At 40.7% G+C, this 27,099-nt stretch overlaps 1 protein-coding gene and 1 long non-coding RNA gene across 6 annotated transcripts in view; one reads left to right on the top strand and one right to left on the bottom strand.

Annotated features, from left to right (window-relative positions):
- STON2 (stonin 2) overlaps nt 1-21,639 on the top strand; it is a 146,168-nt gene extending 124,529 nt beyond the window's left edge. For all 5 annotated transcript variants that reach the window (XM_060620459.3, XM_060620458.3, XM_060620453.3 and 2 more), the window contains 3 exons: nt 11,484-13,322; nt 18,893-19,095; nt 20,652-21,639. In XM_060620459.3, coding sequence (XP_060476442.2) covers nt 11,484-13,322; nt 18,893-19,095; nt 20,652-20,735 — 2,126 coding nt within the window. In that variant the 3' untranslated portion in view covers nt 20,736-21,639. The remainder of the gene's footprint in view (nt 1-11,483; nt 13,323-18,892; nt 19,096-20,651) is intronic.
- Nucleotides 18,926-27,099, bottom strand: part of LOC132670161 (uncharacterized) — a 30,258-nt gene continuing 22,084 nt past the window's right edge. The window contains exons 3-5 of the long non-coding RNA XR_009606475.2: nt 22,158-22,237; nt 19,210-19,277; nt 18,926-19,033 (exon numbers count right to left, since the gene is read on the bottom strand). This is a non-coding gene — a long non-coding RNA (uncharacterized LOC132670161). The remainder of the gene's footprint in view (nt 19,034-19,209; nt 19,278-22,157; nt 22,238-27,099) is intronic.

Here is a 27,099-nt window from a genome sequence, read left to right as displayed (position 1 = left end):
GTTGACTCCATTGATTTTGTCCTTCTGCTCTGAACCATGTAGGTTGAATTTTCCTCGGGGCTTTATTGAGAGCAAAGGTAACAGTCGCAACCTGTTACTCGAACAACAATTAAAACATTTACTTTGAAGACACTTGCTGAGCTGGTGATGTCCTTGGCACTGACCAGGATCTCACAGACATCTTCCTGCCATTGCTATTTATTCCCTGGGCACCAAGAGTGTAAACAAGAAAGGGAAATGAGGAGACTGGTGTTCTGATATTGAGGTCACACAGTCTTTGGCCCTGGCATCGACTCCAACAGTTATTAATTTAGGTCAGTTTCATAATTTCTGCAGAATTAGAAGACTGTTTTTAAAACTTTCTAGAAAGCAGGGAGGAGTGGTGATGAAGTCATATTTAGCATGATTCTAGGCAAGAGGGAAAACCTGAGATAGGTTGTTAGCATGACTACAGGAGCGCTGGGGTATTTAAGATTAAATTATTGCCCAAATAATAGAGTTTAAGGGAATAAAAAATCTTCTTATTTGGCAAAATACTTCTCTCTTTGGACTGATAACCAAGACCATTTTTTTTCTGGTTACAACAGCCCACTGTTATAAAGGACAGGGAAGAGGTGATATCCTTGTGTGTATGTGAAGTCATGCTAAGTATTTGAAACATGCCTAGTGCACCATAACAATTTTCTCCAAATGTTTGGTCATGTTTCTCCAAAGACTTAATCATGAGCCTCTAATATTTGTGTGTGTGTGTGTGTGTGTGTGTGTGTGTGTGTGTGTATATTATAAATTTATTTATATATTACAAACATACTAGGTATTTTAGTAAATGTTTTATAACATATAAACAAAAATTAGAAATGTTTAAAGGATGGGTTAAAAAGTGAACAAAAATAGAGGTTCTGATGTTTTCTTCCCACACCCCAGTGGATCATTCTGGATACCTCCTTGAGTGCATTCCTCTCCACTTTGAGGATTACTTGTCCAGAATACAAAAGCATCTTAGACCTGCCCTACAATTACAAAGGCACTTCTTTGTACCAGAGGAATAATAGAAAGTTGGATGTTCTGTCTTGACCAAAGTGTACTCAAGACTTAACACTTCCTCATGTGATAGACTAGTGCTGCTGTTTTGTAGTCACAATGACTTTGTGAATGCAGACCCTCAGATCCCTTATCATTCCCAAGCCTTTGGGGATTTATCTATGCAATGATTGTGGAAAGATTTGGACTCAAGGAATCATAACCGGAGATATTCTTCTCTCTCCATCCCCCTTTCCATTTCTTCCAGTTTTCTTCCTCCTTTCCTTCTTCAGTCTCCCCTTCAGTCTCCATCAGATTGATAATACAACTTTAAAGGCATTCTCTCTCCTCTTTTCCTTCCCTCTCCCTTTTGCTTCCTTGAGAATTCTAATAATATTTACATATTTTTATTGTGATAGCTAACATTTATTGAGCTGAAGCCCAGTTAAATGCAGTGTCCGTTAATGATCTCATTTCCCCTCACAGTCCTGTTAAGTGGGTACTGTTATGATTTGCTTTGAGAATTGAGAAATCCTGCAGTTTAGAGAGGGTTAAGTAACGTGTCCAAGATCTCATAGTTTTCTAATGGCAGAGCCTGGACGAACTGACTCCAGAGCCCAAGCTTTACCCTTTTCTGTCTGCAGTGACACAAAACAGGCAGTAGAGACCAGCGTGAAGCCAGGAATTCAATCCATCATTAGTACAAACCACTTTAAAAAATTTTTAAATTTGTTTAATGTTTACTTATTTTTAAGAGAGAGAGAGAGTGAGCGCGTGAGTGGAGGAGGGGCAGAGAGAGAGAGAGAGAAAGACAGACAGACAGACAGACAGACAGAATCTAAAGCAGGCTCCAGGCTCTGAGCTGTCAGCACAGAGCCCTACACAAGGTTCAAACCCACAAATGGTGAGATCATGACCTGAGCCGAAGTCGGATGCTTAACCAACTGAGCCACCCAGGGGCCCCTGGTACAAACCACTTTTAAACCAGCCTTTCCCTTGCGAGCCTTGTGTCCACCCAGGAGCTGCTGGTGTATATATGCCAGATGGTGGGAATGCTGTAAGAAGTCAGGAAAAGTACCAAGTGTGCAAATCATCTGGAAATAACACTTCACTGTTTGCCTGTGGATTATCTACCTCATGAGGGCTTCTGAAAAATTTGAGATGTTCAGAAATACAAATAGAGCTCCACCAGCTAGAATAAATTTATTGTCATGCTAGAAATTAGTTGCTCTCCTGTTTTTCTAAAAAATTACCTTAACTTGATATGTTTACAGTTTGTAAGTTTCATCTACCCTCGGTCTACATAAGAATGTCTCCTTCGATCTTGATAACTAAACAGGAGCTGGATAAGTACTGAAATGAAATGAAATTACCAACTCCAAATTCAATTGAGAAGAAGTGGCTTACTGCACACAGGAGCTGTTGGTTATTTCGTTACTGTCATTGCTGAAAGTCCACATGAAAAACAATGAGCTTTGGGCAATATGGGTGAAAAGGGAGTGATTTACAGAGATTTTTTCAGCTATTGTCAATTGCCCTTAACCTTTCTGTGGGTGATCTTAGACTGGCTAATGGTACCCCTACCACCAACAGACCTTTAGAACTTCTCCTGGAAGCTGTGTTATAGCCTAGCAGAGTTAACACATGGAAGGAAGGCTTGATACAGACTCCGTCAGAATGCCCGTTCTGCTCCTCATCCCCAGCACACATGTACCCAAGCAAGCATCTGTAATACTGTGTGAGAGCCCCCAGCTCTGTTCCTTTGCCCTTATCACAACCCCCCTGTTGAACTCACCGGGTCAACCTTGGAGAAGTAACAGTCCCCGTCACTAAGACTCAAGTGGGTGGTTGCTGGGGTCTTACCTCACATGGTAGCCGGATGCATAGTGAGTAAGGATATGGGGGCACACATGAGTGACACATCCACAGTGGCAGAGGGACAGGCGGTCCTAATGACTCAGCTATCCTGGTCACAGTAAGGGCATGGGCACTGTAGGCTTGCGACTCTTTCAGGACATTGTCCCAGTGGCCCTGCAGGTAGTCCTTGTCCTGGTCCCCACCTCTGACACTTCCTGGGTATGCAAACCATGCTCCACTTAGAGTCAGGATGGAGACCCTCTTTTTTCCTTGCCGTTCCCTTATGTTCTCCCTTAGAGTAACTTATGGATGCTTCTCCTCTTTTAAGCTCCTAAACCAAAAGAACCTTTTCTACTTCTCATCACACCAGAGATGAGTTGTTGTTGTTTTTAATTTCTATTTGAACATATTTGACGCATAAGGTTACATTCGTTTCAGATGCGCAACATAGCGATTCAATTTCTCTTATACCTTACTATGCTCACCACAGTGTAACTCCTATCTGTCACCATACAATGCTACTATAGTACCATTAACTATATCCCCTATGCTGTGTTCTTTGTTCTCGTGACTTACTCATTCCATTACTGGAGGCTTGCATCTCCCAGTCCCCATCATTCATTTTGCCCCTACCCCCCGCACCCCTTTCCTTCTAGCAACTATCGGTTTGTCCTCTGTATTTATAGGTCTATTTTTGTTTATTCATTTGTTTTTTAGATTGCACATATGAGTGAAATCATATGGTATTTGTCTTTCTCAGTTTACTTATTTCACTTATCATAATACCTTCTGGGTCCGTCCATGTTGTTGCAACTGGCACAGCCTCGTCATTTTTATGGCTGCATAGTGTGTGTGTGTGTGTGTGTGTGTGTGTGTGTGTGTGTGTGTGAGAGAGAGAGAGAGAGAGAGAGAGAGAGAGAGAGAGAGAGAGATTCCTTATCTGTTCATCTGTCTGTAGACACTTAGGTTGCTTCTAGATCTCAGCTATTGTAAATAATACTGTAATAAACATAGGGGTGCATATATCTCATCAAATTAGTGTTTTCATTTTCTTTGGTTAATACTAGTAGTGGAATTAATAGGTCATATGGTAGTTCTATTTTTAATTTTTGGAGGAACCTCCTTACTGTTTCCACGGTGGCTGTACCAATTTACATTCCCACCAGCAGTGTGTGAGGGTTACTTTTTCTCCACATCCTCACCAATGCTTGTTATTTCTTGTCTTTTTTATTTTAGCCATTCTGAATGGTATAAGGGAATAACTCATTGTGGTTTTGATTTGCATTTCGCTGATGATTAGTGATGTGGAGCATCTTTTCATATGTCTGTTGGCCATTTGTATGTCTTCTTTGGAAAATGTCTATTTATGAGACCATAGAAGAATTTTATGGTCCATTAAGCAGAGCTTCATTGCCCGTTCAAAAAGGCTTAGACTCTAGAAAGTCCTTTGTTCACCCCTCTTTGGTGTGCTCAAATAGTTGAGGAAGGAAATACAGGAGCTTTTTGCTATGGCAATGACAAATAAATAAAACACAGGTTGGGTTCTCAACAAGCCTTATTACTAGTTAAGTCTTTGATATACTTCAGTGTGTAAAATATTAAGAGATTAAGTTATAAAATGGAATGTTGATTTTTCAATTTGTTATAGATATTGGCATCTATCCCTGTTCCCTGCCTATGACCTCTGCTGGGGAACTGGAGTGACTCTCTCAGACAACAGCAAGGTATTTTGGTAGGATCTCTGCCCTGACGAGAGTTGAAGAATAGAGTCTTCGTCTAAGACAACATGAGAAGCTGATATTAAGCCAGGGAACCAGTAAGCCAGTTGAGTGGAGATTTAGTTGTTAGAGGAAAGGAGCCAAAAGCAGGGATCCAAAGGTTGAGTACCAGTGAAGTGGGGGGTGATAACGCAGAAACAAAAGTTTAGAACCAGAGAGAACAGATTCACCAGGAACACACAGGTTCCTGGAACAGTCATCAAACTTAAAGTCTGATACTTGCTTTTCTGAGCAAGAGATGATATATGTTGCTTTTCTGAGCAAAACAGAGATGAGGAGTGTTGAGTGAGCTCATCTTGATAAGCAGGGGTGGGGGGAGTTGGCAGAGCAATTGACTACTGCCTCATAGGTCCTCTTAGCAAATAGAAACCAGAATGTAGTGTCAAATGCTCCTGCTAGGAAGTCTGTCAACTAGTGGTGAAGTACTAGTTTGATGAATTGGCTTCTTCACTTTGGGGATATCCCTGACCAGGTAACTTTACCAGCACCAAATCATCCCGTCTCCTGGATAATGCTAAGGACAAATGAAGAGACTCAAAAACCCTCTGGCTCTCTTTATCAGTGTATTGTGATGACTAAGCAGGTCTCAGCTTGTTTTATCCAAGTTAGAAGCTCCCGTTGATAAGGTTCAGATGACTAACTCTTTTCTCACCCTTACACATTCACACATCAGGGGCTGACATCACCTGACCTTATGCCCAGAGGCTTCTTTGTGTAAATGGATATAAATCCTTGTTTAGTTAACTTCTTTTCCCCTACTGAACAGTGCTCCCAAAAAGCTGTGTGTCAAGGTAACTGTTGCCCATCTCAAAGGCAGTGGGAAAAATTAACCAGATTTTAGCTTAGAGAACAAGCATTAAGAAAATAACAGAGGTAGTGAACATTGAAAGTAGGACTTTGTAAATGTTACCTTGGGTACTTTACTTAAACTTCCTGAGCCCCTCAGTCTTCCCAGCAAAATGAAGGTCAAGTTTTATTATTTCTAAAATCTCTTCAAACCTGAAAATGCTGTGGTCCTCTTTTCACTTTCTAGATCATTCCACAAATATGTAACGGCCTGCTGTGCATCTGAGGCTGCTTATACAGTTTTAAGTATATGCTCTTGTGTAATAGTGACTGCTGTCTCATCTTGAGAAAACGGCAATAATCTAAGAATATTTGTTCTTGCCTCTGCAAATAAATTCAATGAACAGCACTCATTTTTTGCATTTGTCATTGCATGAACAAATTAGGTTAACAAATGGAGAAAGAAGAGGGCGGAGTATCTGCTGTATTCAAAATATAGAAACTTAGTCTTCCCCCATAGTTCTTACTTTTTCTTCGGTTTGGTAACTTTGACTACCATTGTAATCATTTAACTGAGTCTTTGGGGCACTTAAAATAGATTGTGGTCTAGCATTGAAAGAATCCAATGTCTTTTTTGTTGGCATCAGTAAAGACATTAGGAAGCTCGTAGGTACTAGCTAGCTCTCCCAGTGGGCCGATGAGAACCTGATTTTTATACATGGCTTTGGTTTGGCAGCAGCCCAACTCATAATAAAAGTAATTTGGAGGTAGCAGGTGGAAGAGATAGTAATTAAAATTATGCTGGATTTTTGGCTTTGGTTTTATTTTAATAAGTCAATAAAATGAAATTCTGGATGATAGTTAATTTTGTTCTGAGCATAATTAGTTTTTGCCTGTTTCTTACTGAAGAAATTTGCTGGCTTTTTTTTTCTTTCTCTCTCCTCATTGTTCTCAGTACCAACTACATCAGTCATAAGTGTCATGGGAAAGATCTAACTGCTGCTTTATCAACATGAATTACAGCTAAACTGTTCTCTTTCTCTAAGGTTAATTAGCAGGAGTGCGAAGGATGTGTTTTGACCTTTTACTATTTATCTTGTAAGCAAACAGCATTTTCTTAAAGAATACAGATTTAATATTTTTTAAATCACCTCTTACCCCACAGGACACATTGGTTTTCACATCAAAATATTTTGAAGTATTATATTCCAGTGCTTTTTAAATATATGTATACTTTATATCATGAAAATGTATCCTTCTAGTAGGAGTAGTGATAGCAGCTAACATCTACTGAACACTTATCATTTATTACTTGCCAGGCACAATTCTAAAATCTATATTAAATTTTCCCAACAACCCTGACAGGTAGGATTTAATATATTTTTTTAATGTTGTATTTATTTATTTTGAGAGAGAAAGAGAGCATAAGCAGGGGAGAGGCAGAGAGAGGATGGGAGAGAGATAATCTGAAGCAGGCTCCACACTGTCAGCATAGAGCCCGACACGGGGCTCGAGCCCACGAACCTTGAGACCATGACCTGAGCTGAAATCAAGAGTCAGACACTTAACCAACTGAGCCACCCAGGAGCCCCGGGATTTCATGTTTTCTTAATGTCATAGATGGGAAGACTGAGGTGCAGAGAAATTTAAAAACTTGCCCAAAGTCACATGGCTAATGTGCTACAGGTACGGAATTGAAACCAAGGCAGTTTGACTCCAGATTGTAGGCTCTTGTTACTGTTCATGCAAAATGTATGTCATAATCAGCTTCTGTGTGAATAAACATGTGTCAATAACATTTGCTTAATAGCTGCATGGGATTCCATTTTAGGAGCATAATACTCGATACAAACAATCCTCCATCGCTGGGCATTTATGTCGTTTTCCAATTTTTCTGATACAAACATTGCTGTGATAAACCTACACTAAATGTATCTCTGCATGCATGTATTGTTCTTTCCTTACAATACAGTTGTACGAGTAGAATTTTGGGGTCACATTTTTTGAGACTTTTGTACAAATTTTCAAATTGCCCCCAGAAAGATTTTTTTTAACTTTCATCAGAGTGTAAGTTTCCTTGGGTCACCAATAATGATTATTATTCTTTCCCAATTTTTGTCTCTATGGCACAGAGAGAATTGTATTTATTGTTTTATAAAAAGGTTGAACTTCTTTTTTTTCCAAATAGTTATTACACATTTATATTTCTTCATTAGTGAATTATTCCTTTTTAAAAACATTTTTAAAATATTATTTACCTTTGAGAGAGAGAGAGACAGAGTGCAAGCAGGGGAGGAACAGAGAGAGAGAGGGAGACACAGAATCCAAAGTAGACTCCAGTCTCTGAGCTGTCAGCACAGAGCCCGACACGAGGCTCGAACCCATGAACCACGAGATCGTGACCTGAGCCGAAGTCAGACATCCAAACAACTGAGCCGCCCAGGCGCCCCTCCTTTTTTTTTTTTTTTCCAAAGTATCTTTGTTTTAAGAGAGAGACAGTGTGAATGGGGGAAGGGCAGAGAGAGGGAGAGAGAGAATCCCAAGCAGACTCCACACTGTCATCACAGAGCCCGATGTGGGGCTCAAACCATGAACCATGAGACCATGACCTGAACCAAAACCAAGAGTTGGATGCTCAACCACCTGAGACACCCAGGTACCCCCATGAATTGTCTGTTCTTATCCTATTTTATTTTACTTTATTTTTGTAAGGGTGTGTCATTTTTATTAAGAATACACCATACTATTATATGAAGGACGTCAAGTTTTTGTCATATATGATATATGTTTCCCCAGAAATTTTACATACAGATAAGTTACTTTTTATATGTGAAAGTCTCAAATAATGTAATAAAGAGGTTTTAATTAAAAGAGACTCAGAAAATATATGACCTAATCTTTGCAAAAACCATTGAAAATCTCAGTGATAAATGACAGAAAGTTAAGAGCTTACAAATAGAGAAGTCAGTGTTAATAAGGGATAGTTTTTCAAAGTAGTGTTTGTCAGTCCTTGGGTTTGCCCCAAGAAATGCTTTATTTTCATGTGAGCTAGAGACACTTTTGCTTTTCATCTGTAAAAGTATCTTTATTAAGACATTTTTTATAAATTTATTAATTTTGAGAGAGAGAGAGAGAGAGAGAGAGCATACAGGGGAGGGGCAGAGAGAGAGGGAGAGAGAGAGAATCCCAAGCAGGCTCTGCACTGTCAGCACAGAGCCCAATGCGGGGCTTGAACCCTGAGATCATGACCTGAGCCAAAACCAATAGTAGAATGCTTAGCCAACTGAGCCACCCAGGTGCCCCTAAGACATTTTTTATTTAATAAATGATTTTTTAGGGAAAAAAATCTCCAGAAGTTTGACCTATGTCCCACTGCCGTGCCAAATGATGGATTTTTTAAAGCAGTTTGTAATCACGGGAGATGAAACTGTCAAAGGAGAGAATATTTTGTAACAAAGTCTTTTAATACTTTTCAATGGCCATCAAAGAGAATATAGAATCTCTAGAAATTAATTTAATTAAAAACTTTCCCTCCAGATTTAAAGAAGATTCATTTAAATTGTATCTTAAGTCTAATGCTTCAAAACCGTCTAGGACTTTGTGTGATTTTAAATAGCTTCATTTAAAAAGAAATTTATTGTAAGAAAATTGTGTCAAGTGGAGACAAAGCCTCTTTTTTTTTTTTTTTCCACCCCCCTTCTTTTTTGGCTTCATAGAGGAAAATGAGAAATGCTATTTTGGAGACAGGATTCCCAGCAGAAGGGAATCCTTTGGCAGCAAGAATAAAAACAGCTTTGGCAGAAAAGCACCCTCCAGAGGAAAAAGACTTGGGCTTGTTTAAATGAGGGAGTGGTCATGAACCCCAAGGCAAAAAGGATATCCCTCCACAGGGGCTGGGTCAGTATCAGGCTGTTCGGGTGGGAGCACTAAGGTTACAAAAGCTCCTTAGAGTGGCTTCAGAAGAAACTGATGTTTTGAGATGCAACCCCAGTTGTCTAGGGAGGATCAGTTACTGTTCCAAGGAAGTGATTGTATTTTACTCCAGGCCACACTGTTCCCTTTAGCCTTCATTATGATAACAGTAGTAGTTGTTGCAGTAATAGTAGTAATAAGGATAATGATAATAATGATAAATAATACATAAATCCTACAAACCTGGGTTTTCTTGACCCCTTTCCCTTCATTTTTTCAGAAAATAAAGCACACATCTACAAAAGTGTATTAATGATTAATTTGAAGGGAAGTCTCATTTTTAATTTTAAAATGCTTTGAGGGACACCTGGGTGGCTCTGTCAGTTAAGCACCTGACTTCAGCTCAGGTCATGATCTCACCCAGGTTCATGGGTTTGAGCCCCACATCGGGTTTTGCACTGACAGTGCAGAGCCTGCTTGGGATTCTCTCTCCCCTCTCTCTCTGCCCCTCCCTCACTCTCTCTCAAAATAAATTAAAAAAAAAAAAAAAAAAAAGATGAATGACAAGCAGCCATCCCACCACATGTAATTCTACTTCCATTTATGTGCAGCATTACTAATTTGGTTTGATCAGATATGATATTCGTGACAGTTAAGGGAAGTGGTCAGAAAACTCAACTACTTGACTCAACCACTGAGCATCCATTTCTCTTTCATGCCAGATTACTGGAAATAGAAACAGTGGGTAAAGTGGTGGCAGAGGTCCCCCCTCGACATGTCTCCAGGAACAGAGTAAATAGAACTGCTCCAGTGCAAACTCTTTTCTCACTTAGTCACTCAACAAACTTTTACTGAATATCTACTGGATGCCAGACACAGATTTGTTTTCCGTGCCACTCCTTCATCAGAATCCACTCCTTGCTAAAGTCTTCACTTTCCCCTCCCTTCCCACAGTCCCCGCAGACACACAGGGTCTTGATGCTGACTGAAAGGTTTGGATCTTTCCCTTATGGAAACTCGAGTCCTGCCTCCCCTTCCTTGAAGGCCCTGCCAGGGTGGAGTTTTATTTGTAATAATACTTTTTTATCTGCATAAAATAAATAAACTCCAAGATGGAAAAGTATTTTAGGGAAAATAGAAGAAATTATAAGTATTTTCTCATGTTATTGCATACTTGTAAACATTTTAATGGCTGGGTATTCTATTGTGTACCTCGGTTTCTTAACATTCACCCAAAGCTTCGTTCACAATTTAGATTTATTTCCTTAGGGAAGAATTACAAAGTTATTATTTACGCACATTTGTAAGGCCTTAATACAAATGGCCCAACCACTTTCAGAGAGTTTGTAGCAACTTAGAGTCCCATTAAAGGTCTATTTACTGTTCATATCATAGTACCCTTACCTTCATTGAAGAGTAAAAACTTTAAGAATCTTCACTGATTGTTTTTAATCTGCATTTTTTTTCTTATTTCCAGTGAGATTGGACATTTTCACATGCTTATTAGACATTTTTAGTTTCTCTCTCCTGAGCTGTCTGTATGTGTCCTTTGTCTGTATTTCTATTGGAGTTTTTATAGCCTTCTTATTTACCTGTATGACCTTATTCAGGATGTTAACACTTTGTTTTTAATATTTATTGATCACATTTGGGCAAATTCCCCCCAATTACATTATTTGTAATCATATTATCACTTAGAGCAGATAACTTGTCTTGTCTAATGAGATCAGCTTTATATCATTTTATGTAGGAGGTGGTTTTCAATGTCTAAGAATTAAGAATGCATACTTTATAGCACAGTAAAAAAATAAATCTATTCTAGAAACTTCTATTAAATAAAGGGAGAATGTATAAGAGCTAAACTACAAGGGACCTTGGGCCTATCAGTGCTTCTGTATTGATAGACCTATTTGTATTCTTACTGCATTTGATGTGTGGCCCCTTTGGTGTGCTTATTACAAAATTATGAGATTCTGTGCCCAGACTAGCACTTGAGACAGGTAGTGAGCTGCTTTTGAATTTATCAGATTCCAGATAAAATTCTACTCATCCTTCATTCCCATACCTCAGTTTCCCGTACTTGTAGAGGCCCTGAATAGCAGCCCTCATAAGCTCTCCTTTTTCTTGCAGACAGTTCTTCCTCACTCCAGGAAGATGAAGAGGTAGAGATGGAGGCTGTCAGCTGGCCGGCCAGTAGTCCAGCCACGAATGGACACCCTGCAACTCCAGTGACTTCTGCTCGTTTCCCCAGCTGGGTCACTTTTGATGACAATGAAGTCTGCTGCCCTTTGCCACCAGTCACCTCTCCCCTGAAGCCAAACCCACCACCTGCTGCATCTGTGATCCCAGATGTATCTTATCACTCAGCTGGGTCATTTAAGAAGAGGGAACGTCCCAAGAGCACATTGATGAACTTTTCCAAAGTTCAGAAGCTGGACATTTCCTCCTTAAACCATCCGCCTTCCATAACCGAGGCTCCACCTTGGAGGGCAACCAATCCTTTCCTGAATGAGACTCTGCAGGATGTACAGCCTTCCCCCATCAACCCTTTCATTGCTTTTTTTGAGGAGCAGGAGAGACGCTCCCAAAACAATTCCGTTTCCAGTGCCACAGGCAAAAGCCAAAGAGATTCTCTCATTGTCATCTACCAAGATGCCATCAGTTTTGATGACTCAAGCAAAAACCAGTCACACTCTGATGCCGTTGAAAAACTCAAACAACTCCAGATTGATGATCCTGATCACTTAAGCAGTGCGACACTACCAGATGATGACCCGAAAGCCTGGATTGAACTAGATGACCACCCACCTGGTTCAATGCTGTCCCAGCCCAGGGATGGATGGCCAATGATGCTAAGGATCCCTGAGAAGAAAAACATCATGTCGTCTAGGCACTGGGGACCCATCTACATCAAACTGACAGACAGTGGTTACTTGCAGCTGTATTATGAGCAGGGCCTAGAAAAACCATTCCGTGAGTTCAAGCTGGAGATATGCCATGAAATTTCGGAACCCCGGCTCCAAAACTATGACGAGAATGGCAGGATCCACAGCTTGCGAATAGACCGTGTCACCTACAAGGAGAAGAAGAAATACCAGCCCAAACCTGCTGTGGCCCACACAGCAGAGAGGGAACAAGTGATCAAGCTGGGCACCACCAATTACGATGACTTCCTCAGTTTCATCCGAGCTGTTCAGGACCGGCTCATGAATCTACCAGTGTTGTCAATGGACTTAAGCACAGTGGGCTTGAACTACCTTGAAGAGGAGATTACTGTGGATGTCAGGGATGAGTTCTCTGGCATTGTGAGCAAGGGAGACAACCAGATTCTCCAGCACCATGTCCTGACACGGATCCACATTCTGAGTTTCCTCTCTGGGCTTGCAGAGTGCCGCTTGGGCCTCAACGATGTCCTTGTCAAAGGGAACGAAATAGTTTCCCGGCAGGACATCATGCCGACCACCACCACAAAGTGGATCAAGCTCCATCAGTGCCATTTTCATGGGTGTGTGGATGAGGATGTATTCAACAACTCACGGGTTATTCTGTTCAACCCTTTGGACGCCTGCCGGTTTGAGCTAATGCGGTTCAGGACAATATTTGCAGAAAAGACCTTGCCTTTCACACTCAGGACAGCAGCAAGCATCAATGGGGCAGAGGTGGAGGTGCAGAGCTGGCTGAGGATGTCAACCGGCTTCTCCTCTAACCGAGACCCTCTCACCCAGGTTCCCTGTGAGAATGTGATGGTTCGTTACCCCGTGCCCAGTGAGTGGGTGAAAAACTTCCGCAGGGAAAGTGTCCTGGGGGAAAAGTCTCTAAAAGCTAAAGTGAACCGGGGGGCAAGTTTTGGTTCAACTAGTGTATCTGGCTCTGAGCCTGTCATGAGAGTAACTCTGGGAACTGCCAAGTACGAGCATGCCTTCAACTCCATTGTGTGGAGGATAAACCGACTGCCTGACAAAAACTCGGGTAGGTACAGGCTTCTCTTCTGTGAAAATTGCCACATGGTTACAGAAGAACAGGGGTCCAAGTTCCACACTCTGTTCCATGAAGTGCTGGTTTTTGTTGGGTGACAAATGGTAATGGAGGAATGGGACCAGAAAATCAAAAATACTTGTGCGGAGTAAGGAACAAACGTGAATGACCCAGTTCACAACATGTTCTCACCCCTTTGTTATCACGCTTCTTCCAGAGAACTCTGCATTATTAGCGGGTTGAGCCGCTAAGCACGTTTCCAGGGCAGCTTATGAGTTTGTATTCTTTTCTGACTCATGTAAGTATTATATGTGGAAGCTGTTTCCAGATCCTAGCAGGCTTCTGGGTTCTGAAGAGGTATCTTTCTCAGTTAGATTTAAGATTCCAGTCACCATGTGCAAGATCTGTCAGTCATAACATCTCCAACTTGGAGTTGGGATTTGAGGATGCAGGAAGAGGAGAAATGGCCTCTGATGAGACTGAAGATCCAGCCAGGACCAGAAGGTCCAATAGGGGCTGAAATTCTGTCAGACAAAAAAACCAAATCAATAAAGGAAGGTATGTTTGAATTACACAAAGAAAGCAAGCTAACCAGCCCTAGCTGGCTTGCTCACGGCTATCAGGGGTGCTTTTGTGCTTGAGTGAGCACAGAAGGCAATGACTTTCCTCAGGGGTCCAGTGAATTTAACGAAATGACAAAACTAGGGAGTGATCCAACTAGTTCTAATAGCCCTATTTCTTAGAGGAAGTCCGAGTGACTCCAATGACAGGCAGTAAGCTCATGATCCTGTGATCCTTTAAAGCACTTCTCTTCTTGTCTATAATAAACTGTGCCCATCTGTTAACAAATAGATATCCGAGCCGAGCAAAAGGAGTAAAGTTTAGAAAAACTCTTGACGGAAATGTCCTTCTCTTATGCAGATATTCTTCCATTCTACTATTAAATCCTAGTGGTGTGTTTATAGAGTCTTCATTTCCTGTTCTGAAGGTGGAGTGGTCCTGTCATCGTACCCAAAATGTATCGTGATGTGATGGCAAGAGGCAGTATGATCTGGTCACCTCCCCAAGCAGTCCAGGGGGGTGGAACACACCGGGGCATTCTGTGTCAGACACTGGGTGTAGCGGTGCAAAATGAAAAGACAATTGGATCTCTGTGTTTGAGGCTGGGTTGGCCATCCCCCACCCCCCTGCCATTTCTAAACTGACAGGATTTTAAAAAACAAAGTCTTCCTCTCTGTGCTTGCATATTCCTTTCTCCCGGTCAGCACTGTATTCTCCTAGTGATAGCACGGTGATCTCCACCTCAGCCATGGGGCCCACCTGAACTGACGGAGGAGAGGAGAAGCCCTGAACTGTCCTTTGGCACAGAAGCCCCTGAGAAGAGAACTGAGGTGGTAGGAAGCAAATTACTGTTTAACCTGCTGGAGACTTGACATCAGAAAGGACAAGGCCTCAGGTTTATGTTTATCGGAATGCTTAGCTCTTCAGTTTGTTACCTATGGATTCAGATAACTTCATTATGGGATTACTGAGTTTTCAAGCTGGAAGGGGCCTTGGGAATAACTTGATTCAAACCTCTTCATTCTACAGATGAGAAAATTAAGGACCGAGAGTGACATGACTTATCTGAAGTCACAAAGCCACATCCAGGGGTCTTTTCTCAATACCACAGCTGCCTCTTAGTAGAGGACACCAAATAGACACAAACATGAAGTAACTTCCTCTAAGGGAAGAGAGATTTTCAGTTTTCTCAATGTGTACACCTCTATCTCATTTGCTTCAAAGTTCTCTCTCTCAAATATTTAAAAGTACTGTATGAGGAGTTTTGGTTACAAGCAGCAAAAACAAAATGAAACAAGATTGTTGGAGGATAGCTCAGAGCGCTGAAGGAAAGGCTGGAAGGGTTGAATGAGCAGGCATAGAAAGGATGGCTCTTGAAAGCAGAGCTGTGAGATGCCTCCTCAGTCCGCAGCTATTGGCATAAATCATCACAAGCCATTTTCTGTCAAGAGTCAAGGGGAAGACAGCGCATTTTGACTGACACGACCTCCAAAATGACATGCAGTGCTGGGGAAGATTATCTCCCAAAGCAGAGGGAGGGGGAAAAGATTGTTACCAGAAGAAAGGGGGGAATGGATGCAGGACACGGGTAAATATAGGTCTTCAGCAAACATGTTCTTTAATGCTTTCCCAGCAGGTGAGTGTTCAGTAGGCTCAAGGCCAAGTTAATGAAGCTTATATATTACAAATGTGTTTCCTGATTACTGGAACTTTGTGAAAGATTTTTGAAATCCAGGACAGCATAAGGATATTTGAGAATGTTTCTCAGTTAAGCTACCCCCTCATCCCTGCTTTTGTTATTCATGGTTATGCATTTTTAGTAGCAACCCCCCACCCCCACCCCGGCAAAGGGCTTCTAATACTACTCCTGACCAATGGTATATTTCTGGGTCTGTTCAGGAAATTGATAACACCCTTTTCTGGCAACTCAAGACACATGGAATCTGAATTAAGTCAGACAGCAGGTTCTTAGCGTTGCTGGTGTTCCCTGGGACCAGCTCCTCCTGTCCCCATCCAGTGTGCCCTCCATGAAACCACCGAATTGATGATCTATTAGTAATCATCCCTTTTCTGAACTCCTCTATCTTGGACTTCAGAGAGCCTTGGGAAAGTGCCTTTTACAGGTTATTTTCCGTAATTCTCACACCTCTGTTTACAGTAAAGGAGGCCTCAACCTCTGCGTGCTTACTTCTACCGGCAGTAGCCCTGTATCCCTAACTTGCAGCAGGCAGGACAGTCAGACCACAGGCAGCACGGGTCTGTAGGTCTGTAGGTCTGTACCCCTGGCTTTGCTGGCATCTGAGGCTGTAGTCACAGAGGGCTTGTCCCAGTCCCAGTCACCAAAGACTAACAAGCTGCCACTGGAGTCCAACATGGCCTGAAGTGGTGGGCCTAGCCCAGCTGTGTGCATGTACAGTCATCCCCTCCCCACACCCCCTGCACCCCCACCCACACTCTTCAGGGACCCTTTCACCCTGACCCCAAAAGCTTTTCTTAATCCTAGAAGGCACCAGAACAAGTCCTACTGCTTTCCCAGATCATCCGCCAGGAAACAAAGCATTCTGTCCTGCACAGGTAGCTTTCTTCGCTGGAACTCCAGTTCTCTAATATTAGACCAAGAGAAAAGCAATTTCAATATAATTCACCTTTTATGGAAAGTAGAAATCTAAATTTTAAATTAAATTTTCTTGGTTTCATCAAGGAAGATGACAAAATGTGTGGGTTCACATAGTTCATTACCATAAATCAAACTGTACTAGCTTTCAGAATTGCATATCCCTATCTGTCCCTCAGCCTTATACATCGTGGGCGTCCATTAGTGGACGCCTGGAATCCAGAGGGAATACTGCTTTCATAGGGTTTGCTGTGAATACACTTTGGAAGGTGAGAGGAGGCATCTGCTTTGTGGAAAGTAATGATTTCTCAGTATTCTGACAATGTTTAAATAAGGGTAACGGGGTAAAACTGTTGTTGAAGTTGCCATTGAATTAAAGTAAACTCTGTGTACTTCAGAGTGATCTAAATCTATAGCAATATATTGAGAGGAGTTTAGGACATAATTTGGAATCTGTCAGATCTGAGTTTTATTCCCAATGCTGCAATTTAGTGGCTGTAAGACCTCAGGCCATTTACTTAAACCTCTCAGAGAAATCTTATTTTCCTCATTTACAGAAGAGGATTATGAATACCTAGCTCATTAAGATAGAAATTAGATAATGCTTTTAAGTGTTTAGCAGTCTCTGGCCTGTAAGAAATGCTCAGTAACTGAAAGCTGTGTAATCACAATTGTAATTTAAAATAAATCACCTGGGTTCATTTTTAGATAATATAATTTTTACTAACATATGTATCAAATTTAAATTTCTTTCCTAGAAACCAGTGCAAGTTTCTCAATTTCCCAAAGTATTACTCTTTAGAAATAACCACTGAAATATGTTATTTGTGAAATAGAGCAAAACAAATACTTCACTGCGTGATGTTTTCCTTGGAGAGCGGGTGTGTATGTCCTCACTCTCCGAGATTAAAAAGTCCTGTCCAGACCAATAAAGAAAATTGAAATTGTTTATTTGGGGAAGCTCAGATAACTTAGGACTCTTGCTGTTACATAACAAAGTCAAAGCTGTGTCACGTTGTTTATCCATGGTGAGTTGTTGTATGGGGGTTCTTACAGCTCACTTCTCTACTCATGTCACCCTGCAAAACCTGGTCTTGAGATGGGAGACCATGAGGGTGGCTGTGACTCAGACAAAGTGGCTAAAGCACTTTGGAGACTGACTGCTTGGGTTCAGTTCTCATTCTGCCACTTTGCAGTTCTGACTGGGCGGCTCGCTTTACCTCCCCGAAGCCTTGGTTGCCTCATCTGTAGACTGGAATGGCTGTGACCTCAAGGGATTGTTATGAAGATGCGGGGAGAGGGTGTGCACACAGCAGCTGGGACAGTAAAGGATGCTCAACAAACAACGATGCTTCAAAGGTTATAGTCACAGAACTAAGCTCTCTTTTCACTCAGATAGCTAATAACGGTCCTCAAGTTTTTCAGCCACGTACAGTAGAACGAACCATAGATTTGTAGAATTAAAGAACAGGAAAGGACTGTGCCTTGCATTGACCTACCTCCATTTCCCCACTTCCCAAATCAGGACTTGAAGCTGGAGAGAACAAGGATGTGGGTGCAAGATTTCTGACACTTAGCAGGAGAGCTAGAAGTCATACTCGGTGTCCTGTTGGCCTGTGTTCTACCCAGCATACCATGTGCTTCCTTAATGCAAAGCTGTTGTTTATAAGGGCTTCATCATTTACATGTGCCATTTACCCACAGAGACATTCCAAAAGCATCTTTGTAAAAATATGAGATGATTAAGATGATTAAGAAAATTCATCTTCTGGGTGCCTAGGTGGTTCAGTTAGTTAAGTCTACAACTTTGGCTCAGGTCATGATCTCGCGGTTTGTGGGTTCGAGCTTCGCGTTGGGCTCTGTGCTGACATCTCAGAGCCTGGAGCCTGCTTTGGATTCTATGTCTACCTCTCTCTCTTCCCCTGCCTTGCTCGCACTCTGTCTCTCTGTCTGTCTCCCTGTCTCTCAAAAATAAACATTAAATTTTTTTTAATTAAAAAAAGAAAATCCATCTTTCAAAGGGAATTAATTACTTTGCTCCACATGGCTGTCATTGATGCTCTATTAGGTGCTAAGTGCTGATCCCTTTTATTCCTTCCTGCCAATTTACAGCCTCTATTACTTATTATTTGTGTTGTGTTCCCATTATCACCCTGACCTGAGTGGGTTTCTCAGGCTGTGGGTTTTATTGCTAGGATACAAGGCTACTGTAATCAGAAGGGTCTGAGGCACAGGCAGTGTGATTTCTGTTGTAAGTCCTCCGCTCAGCATTGGACCCTCGGAAAGACTGCCTGGTGCTGAGCCTCCTTTGCGATTGAGTGGCTCTTTTGGCCTCTTCTTCCATGTCCTCCCCAAAGAACCTAATGTCTAAATTCTTTTCCTTTCATAGCTTCTGGTCACCCACACTGTTTCTTCTGCCACCTTGAACTTGGCTCTGACCGGGAAGTGCCTTCCAGATTCGCCAGTCACGTGAATGTTGAGTTCAGCATGCCCACAACTTCTGCCTCTAAAGCTGCCGTAAGATCCATCTCTGTGGAAGACAAGACTGATGTCAGGAAGTGGGTCAATTATTCTGCACACTACAGCTACAAGGTAGCCTCGGGAGGCGTCTGGCTAATGTTTCCAGGTCCATTTGTTCACCCCCTTCCCCTCCCCTGTCTTGTTCCCTTTAGCAGTGCCTGCCTTGAATGCAGGATGTTCTCTTACCGCCTTAGAGAGAGGTACACCATGCATAGCTGTGGATGAGTCTGCTCTGATTTGAATGAATAGTCTCACTGGTGGGCAAGAGAAAGGTTGGGAAAAAATAAAGAGGTGAATGAAAGAGGAGAGTATAATGTTTTTCAGTCATCATGAACAACAACAAAAGAGTCATGGGGTAAAGGAATTAGTATTACTCATTCATAATATATGTTGCAGAAGTTGTGAACTTGAAAGTGGAGGGGAGTTCAGGAAAGTGCTAACCCAAAGCATGTATTTCATTCAGCTTCAGAGTTGGTGAAGTAGATCTGAGTAAAGTCAGGACACCTATGACCTGGTCACTGGGCTATACCAGGACAAAATTCAAAAGCCAAGCAAGCTTCTGTAATAGTAACAGGATCAGGGCTGTGGAAGGAGGAAACTAAGTTGGAGTGTTCTGATATAAATAGTGATTCTATCTTCAGGCATTGGAAACTCAATAGCAGATTAAATGCCAAAGATAGAAAATGGGGGTTATTGAAGAATTATTTTGCAAACGGTTTAATAATTTTTTTATTCATAACAATATCCTTAGTTTTTCAAGGTTATTTATTGTTCTTCAATGTTTCCTTAGTTGTGTGATCTAAAACCTTAAACTACCAAAAAGAACACATACTCCATCTTGTGGCCAGGGAAAATATAGCACTTTCATCAAGCATGACCCTCATCTGTTTTTTCTTTAATTGTTCCCTTCATCATAAATATCCAAAGTGGTGAAGAGAAGAGCAGTTTTAATTATGAAACTCTCTAGCTTGATAGATTTCCTTTCTGACTTGTCAAAGGCTTCAGCGTGTGTCACTTTCAAGGCAAGATGAATTTATTAATCCCTTCATAGTTGTAGCTGCCGTATTTTGCAGGAGACACAGGAAGAACTATAAACACTAGAGTACTTAACTTTGGAAAGAGATAAAGTAATGGAGAGTATAAACAGCCAGATGGAAAGGGATTCAGTCATTTTGATAAACTTTTGTGCTTGCCTGCTGTATACCTACATTATTGGAGTACAATAGTCAACAAGGGTGTACCCCTGTCCTATGTAGCCTGTGGTTGGGGGGCAGCCGGGCAGGTGTACCAGGTACAGTGGAAATATGCCCAGGAAGAACGCCTCACTCTACCTAATGACTTGGGAACATGACTCAAGGTGACCTTTGAACAACTATGCAAGACAAAGAATAAGAATTTTCCAGGTGGACTGTGAGGAAGGGGGATTCCAGAGCAAGCAAAGAGCATGTGCAAAGAGATAATCCTAATATACTCAGGGCCAGTATCTTCAGTGTGGCTAAAGCCCAAAACATTAACAAAATTACAGGGGATCTCAACGAGCGTGGTGAGGTATTCTCTTTGAGATTATTTATTATTGGGATGTTTTTCTCCTCTTTCTGATATTTCTCTCCAACTTCTATTCTTGGCAGGTGGAAATTGAGCAAAAAAAGAGTTTGAAGCCAGACTTTGAAGGAGATGAAATGGAAAATCCCAAGGAGTGTGGGGTCCAGTGACAAAGCCCTACTGCAGGGGGCATGACCCAAGTTCTCATGAATAGCTGAAGTTCAAGTCAGTACCTACCATGACTACTCCATGTTGGGAACAGTATTTTGGACCTTCCTTTTGTAGTTACCTGTATTTTAACAGGAAACCTTGAGGTGGTTGCTTTGGAGAGACCCTGATATGCCTGATGATGCACCTAGTTCACCTGACTTTTGGGGCTTATTGTCTAATTAAGCCTCCTTTTCTTCACTCTGCTTATCTCACAGCTGTTGGGTGTGGTTTGTTGTCACTGTTGGAGTCAGGAAGAGAACCTTCCACATGAGTGTTGGCCCCATTTCCTTCTGATGTTCATCTGTCACTTACATGATTTTCTAGAAAACACAGTCTTGAGAAAGTTCATTCAGAATCCACCTCTGTCACTCCCTCTAGAAAAAGGTTCAGAAGAGGTGAGGTACAAAACACATTTCCTCTTTGGGTCTACTAGGCTCTTTGTACATGTCTCCATTCTTTAAATGTTAACACTATGCAACAGAAGTTTTCAAGACGTTTCCCTCCCAGTTCTGGATGGTTTTGATTAAAACACTTTTTCCATCTCTCTGTTCCCAGGGTTCACCACCCTGAGTCACAATAAACAATGGAAAAAAGGCACAATAGGATACTTTTTTATTCTGTGATTAGCCCCACATTCTGCAAAGGGTGGCTATTGAAGGGAAAGCAAAACTGAGCTGATTTTTCTTCATTCTGGGGAAAAGGGCCATTAATTGTAACATAATATTCAATTCAGGAGACAACTTCAATCTCAGAGAATTCCCAAATTCACACTGAAAAATACAGGCCATTTCTGTTTCTGAAACAAATGGATGGATATATATACATATATATACATATATATATATATACATATACATATATACATATGTATATGTATATATATATGTATATATACACATATATATACATATATATATATACACACACACACATATATATGTGTATATATATATATATATATGTATGTATGTATACCTCAGGCATTTGTCAGGGCATTTGGGAGCTCTTTTTATACCTCAAGCCTATAGACAGTTGCATGTCTCTTTAATTCAGACTTTACAGGAAGTATAAGTGGAAAAGATAATTTTAAAAGCTGTTTTAAAACTAAGCTTTTAGTTTTAAAAATTTAAAAGCTGTTTTAAAACTAAGCTTTTAGTATATGAGCTCTCCCCCCAAATTCAGAGTTTGATAATTACAATATTGTAACAGATCTAAAAGGCGGAAGACTCTAGGGTAGAAATGGGGGAAAGGCCTATTTTTCTAATGTTGGGAGCATTAAATCTGATTCCAAAAGTCTGGGACACTCGATCTTCTTTCCCTTCATATGTTCCTGCTTATATTCTGTACTTCTACTTCTTATTTCTATCTTGGTGTCTCCTTACCATACAAGGAACGATATTGGCCATCCCAAAGGGAATACCTGCTCAGCAGCTTAAAGGCCGGTTCTATCTGCCTTCTTCTCCTGTGAAGAATAAAGTAAGGGGACAGAAAGCATACCTGTAAGATTTGTCAGATGATACAGAGAAATAAATGATATATCCAGTCTCAACTGGAAGATTTGGGATTAATTTATCCAGTGAATTTTCACTGAATTGTAACTACGTACTGACACTAGAACATAGACATCATTACCATTTTTTTTTGAAATACCTGAACATAAGACTGAAACTAAAAGGATAAAATTCAGTAGGCATTAACAAGACACTATATTCTGAGTTGCTTAAACACTATATTCTGAGTTGCTTAAATACAACCTTCTAAATACAGAGTGGTGTTACCTATGTGTGTGTTGACAGGAAGGTTGTTGAAAAGTCATGGTTTCACAATGGTTCCTGTAGAAATGTTTTCTTAGGGAAATAGGACTTCAGTTTGAATTAGGAGTGTATGGTGACTATCACAAAGTTAATGCATTCAACCTGTGGTAACAGAAGCCCAGAGAGCCCTGCATGCTGCACTGGTCAGTCCACATTTGGATGGAGGGTTGGATTCAATTGTGGATACTATGTTTTAAGAGAGACATTAATCAGTTGTGTCCAGAGGCAGGTGACCAGGGTTGTGAAGGGTCTAATTACATAAGGGACAGGGGAATAGAATAGGAGAGAATAAAATAATATAGCTGCCCTGAAATTTCCATTGAGTTTTAAAAAGGGAGAAGAATAAGACTTACCTGTGTAACTTCAAAGGGCAAAAATAGGAACAAAGAGGAACTTTATAGATAACAGATGTTTGCTTCAACATAAGAAAGAATTTTCTAATAAGAGGTTCTAAATGTGGTGGTTCTAAAGGGGAAAAGACTTGTGTAGTAATATTTCCTATTGCTGCAAATGCCCAAAGGTTAAAATAATCATCCATCCCAGATGCTATGAAAGGGGCACTGGATTTGGGCTAGATGGCTCCCAAGATCCCTTTTGCATATAGGCTAATCTCAGTAGTAACTCTCTAACTCTAGTTGTTTTCTCCTTGATAAGTGGTTTTGTAAACTTTGTGAAATACATTGGGATTTCCTGAAGGTCTCTGTCAAGTGAGGCAGAGCCCTTCCCCTGTTGTACGAAAGGCACATGAGATTCCTCACAGAAACATCAAGATGCACTAAAGAACTGGCAAGGTAAAGGTCATTCTGACACCTTCCTTACCCAACGTTAGCACCTGCGCACCCTGTCAAGATCTCTGCCTCACCTGCCAGCATCACATGTGTGCTGCCTGTTGGACGATTTCTCCCCATCTTAGTTAATTCTCATTGCCTTTGTGCTTTTACGTGGATTTTTTTTTCTTTCAACCAAGGGTTAGGAAAATCCTTTCCATGCTATCTGCATTCAGCAAGCAAATTATTATTAATAATAATTTTTTTTAAAAAACCTACCACCTTGATTTCATCAAATTTGCTTTCCCACTGCTGTTTTTGGGAAACTGATTATGGGTAGCCTTTGGGACTTTGGGGGATATAATACTATCTATTTTGAGGCCTGGTGTTATGTGAATAGCCTACATAGAAAACACAGGCAAATTACCTTTTTGGTGTGCAGATGTGCAGATTCTTTTACTACCCTGGACCTGGATTGTGTGTATGTGTGTGGTCACAAGTAGTCCTTGTCTATGTTATCAATAATGTGAAGATATTAAAAGTAAATTCACTTTACCAATACATAGTATTACTATTAGAACATAAATTAGATGTCACATGATATTAAGAGCTATGCTTTCTTTTGAGTCTGATGGCTTGCTTTGTGACTTTATAGTAAAAGAGGATAAGAAATGTACTTGTTGTGATATGTCAAACAAGAGAAGCTAAGGTATTTTGTGGTGGGCCATTAAACCCCCTTTGCCACTCTTGTAAACATAATACTAGTTATTTTTTCTCAAAATTTTATATTTCACTTAAATATCATCTGGACATTTTTTTTTTTTTTTCATTTGGTTCTTTCCCCGCTCTCAGCACTCCTGCATTATTGACAGGACTCATAACCCTTGAGAACATTTTTTTTTAATGCAATATATTTCTTATTTGAAATGGGAGCAATTTCTATTCAAATCCAGTGGGTGAGAACAAGAGTTTATTTCCTTAGATATTAAAGTCCCCAAGAAATATGATCCATGATGGCAAGGAATATATCTTATTCTTTATGTTCAGTACCTAGGAGAAAGCTTGGGAAAGGTTTCAGCCACCTTAAATCCTTGCTGATAGGACAAACATATATTAGTGAAATAAAAGGAAATTATTAGGGGGTGCCTGGCTGGCTCAGTTGGTAGAGCATGCACCTTTTTTTTAGATTTATTTTATTGATTTTGAGAGAGACAGTGTGCAAGCAGGGGAGGAGTAGAGACAGAGGTAGAGAAAGAATACCAAGCAGGTTCTGCTCTGCCAGCACAGTGCCCAACAGAGGGCTCGATCTCACGAACCATGAGATCATGACCAGAGCTGAAATCGAGAGTTGAACACTTAACCAACTGAGCCACTCAGGCTCCTGGAGCCTGCAACTCTTGATCTCAGGGACATGAGTTCAAGCCCCATGTTAGGTGTAGAGATTACTTTTAAAAGAAAGAAAAAAAGAAATTATTAGGTATTTAATAAATGTTTGTTAAACGCACACTCACCTGAAACTCTAAGAAACTTAGCCCTTACTTATCATCAAATACTTCTATTAAAATAAGCAAGCAAGCTTTATTTCCTGAAAGACTTAATTTTTTTTTTTTATTCCTGCTTCCACTGTCAACAATGACTGTCAGCACATAGCCTTCACGTGCAGCTGAATTTAAACTACAGTTTTTCTCACTCATATTGAAAAACATTTTTGTGCCCAAAATACAGTAGCACAGATGCTACCCATGAGTCAAGATTATTGATTCAGTTTTGTTCCTTCAAGTCAGACATGTCTTGCCCATTTGAATAGTCAGCAGGAGGAGAAAGCTTGGCCAATCTTGGTGTGCTATGTCTTTGGTTTCCCCACCATTAACTACTGACTGGTGTTGCTGTGTTTTGTCACCATAGGCAGATGGAGGACTGAGATGGTAAGGATGAAACTCGTGAAATTAAATCATGATTTCAGAGCTGCTTTCAATCTCTTTATGAGGTTAGTTGTGGGAAAGCACAGGATGATCTGAAATTGTTTAAAAGCCTTGGGAATATTAAATTAATTTCAGTAGGAAGCATTGCCACCTAGCCTACTTTTAGAATTCTCCCACTTGGGACTGGTAATTTTAATGGTTCTCCAGATGATGATCGTAAGTGAATTCTAGCATATCTAGAGTTTTAGGTCATGTGAAGAATGCCATTTAACAGAAAATTCAAACAAAACTGACCAAAAATGTCCACACACACACAAAAAAAATCACCTAGTAAACAAATCATCTTTAACAACTTATACCAAGTCCCATTCAAACCATGACTGCTCTTTATATAAAAATAGTCATCTCATTCTCCCCAAGTTTTCAAGATGTCTTCTAAACATTGCCAATGTCTGCCAATTTCCTACAAGTCACCATTTCTCCATCATTTCTTAATTGTGCTTTTTGTAAAGGAAACTTGCATTGGGTATTGTGACTTATATTTATGTATTTAAGGAATTAAAAAGTAAACAAGATGTAGAAAATAAATGTATCAGTAATATTTTCCCACATATTAACTCAAAGAAGAAATACGGAGTTTTACATTTCTTCTAGTGTGCCTTAGCAAATCTGACTGAGAGTCTCATCTTTTTTTGTTTGTTTGTTTTAAGAATTGGGGGAAAAATATATCTCTGAACTTGCAATTCCAAGCCTGCACAGATAGAAACTATCCATAGGAAGGTGTTTGGTAGTGTCTACAGAGAGGCAAATAATACTGGGTAATGAAAAGCCACAAAAGAGCAGACTTAAAAATGAGAATTTCAACATGAAAAGATAAAGTGGACAGAGGTGACAAACAGCACTAGCCACCAAACTTGAACTAGAGGCTATCCCTTAAAAGTAAGGGACAAATAAAAGGTTATGCAGCAAGGATAAACAGAATGATTTCAGTTCAACAAATGTTTATCAAGTGTCTACTCTGGTCAAAGTGCTGTGCTATCAGCCAGCTTCCCTAAAGGGAGGTAACGTCAAAGCCAAGGACACTGAGAATTGTTGATGTGAAGTCATCAGAGGGAGTGTACTTTATCAAGGGAAAATTGGGGTTTCTATGACTCTTTGAAGGACATAGTCATGGAGACAATCACCATGTGAAGTAACCTGCTCTTTTCCCAATCAGGACTCAGTAACCTCACCTAAAAAAGTGAGGAAGCTGGACTAATTGTCCCCTTAGGTCCCTGCCCACTTCAGTTTCATGGATTATTTTATAAAATATCCTTTGGTGCCACTGTCAGTGATACTTCATGTCATGGGTGCTCTTCATATAGTCTTAAGAACCAAGAAATTTAAAATTTGAAGATTGGGAAAATCAGCTGCCCCATCTTTTTTCTTTTCCTGTCTTCATCCCTTACCATCTGCCCAGACAACAAACACAGTCCTCTATTATGTAATTGTGTAGTTGGAGGATCAAAAGGATGGTGAACATCAGTTAGAACACTGCCCTGTAAGTTCCACTGGCATCACCCAGCACAACAGTGGTGTGAATGTGGAGAGGAACAGACCAAACAGGTCTCCGAAATGGATGTTAGGATTTGAGTATCACTTGAAGCAGAAGTAGATCTAACCCTCCAAGGTACTGAGGGGCCACGTAACAATGATCTGTGATTTATAGATATGTCCTTTTACACAACAGACTGCAGAAATTGAGGGGGGGGGGGCGGGGGGGGAAGTGCTCCGTAAATATGCTGGGACTATTTGTAAAACAGTTAAGGCAAAACGAGATGA

Source organism: Panthera onca, chromosome B3 (assembly GCF_046562875.1).
Source record: "Panthera onca isolate mPanOnc1 chromosome B3, mPanOnc1 haplotype 2, whole genome shotgun sequence".
Classification (NCBI taxonomy): Eukaryota; Metazoa; Chordata; class Mammalia; order Carnivora; family Felidae; genus Panthera; species Panthera onca.
Note: the sequence above shows the minus strand (reverse complement) of the source record. Positions and strands in the feature narration are given on the sequence as shown.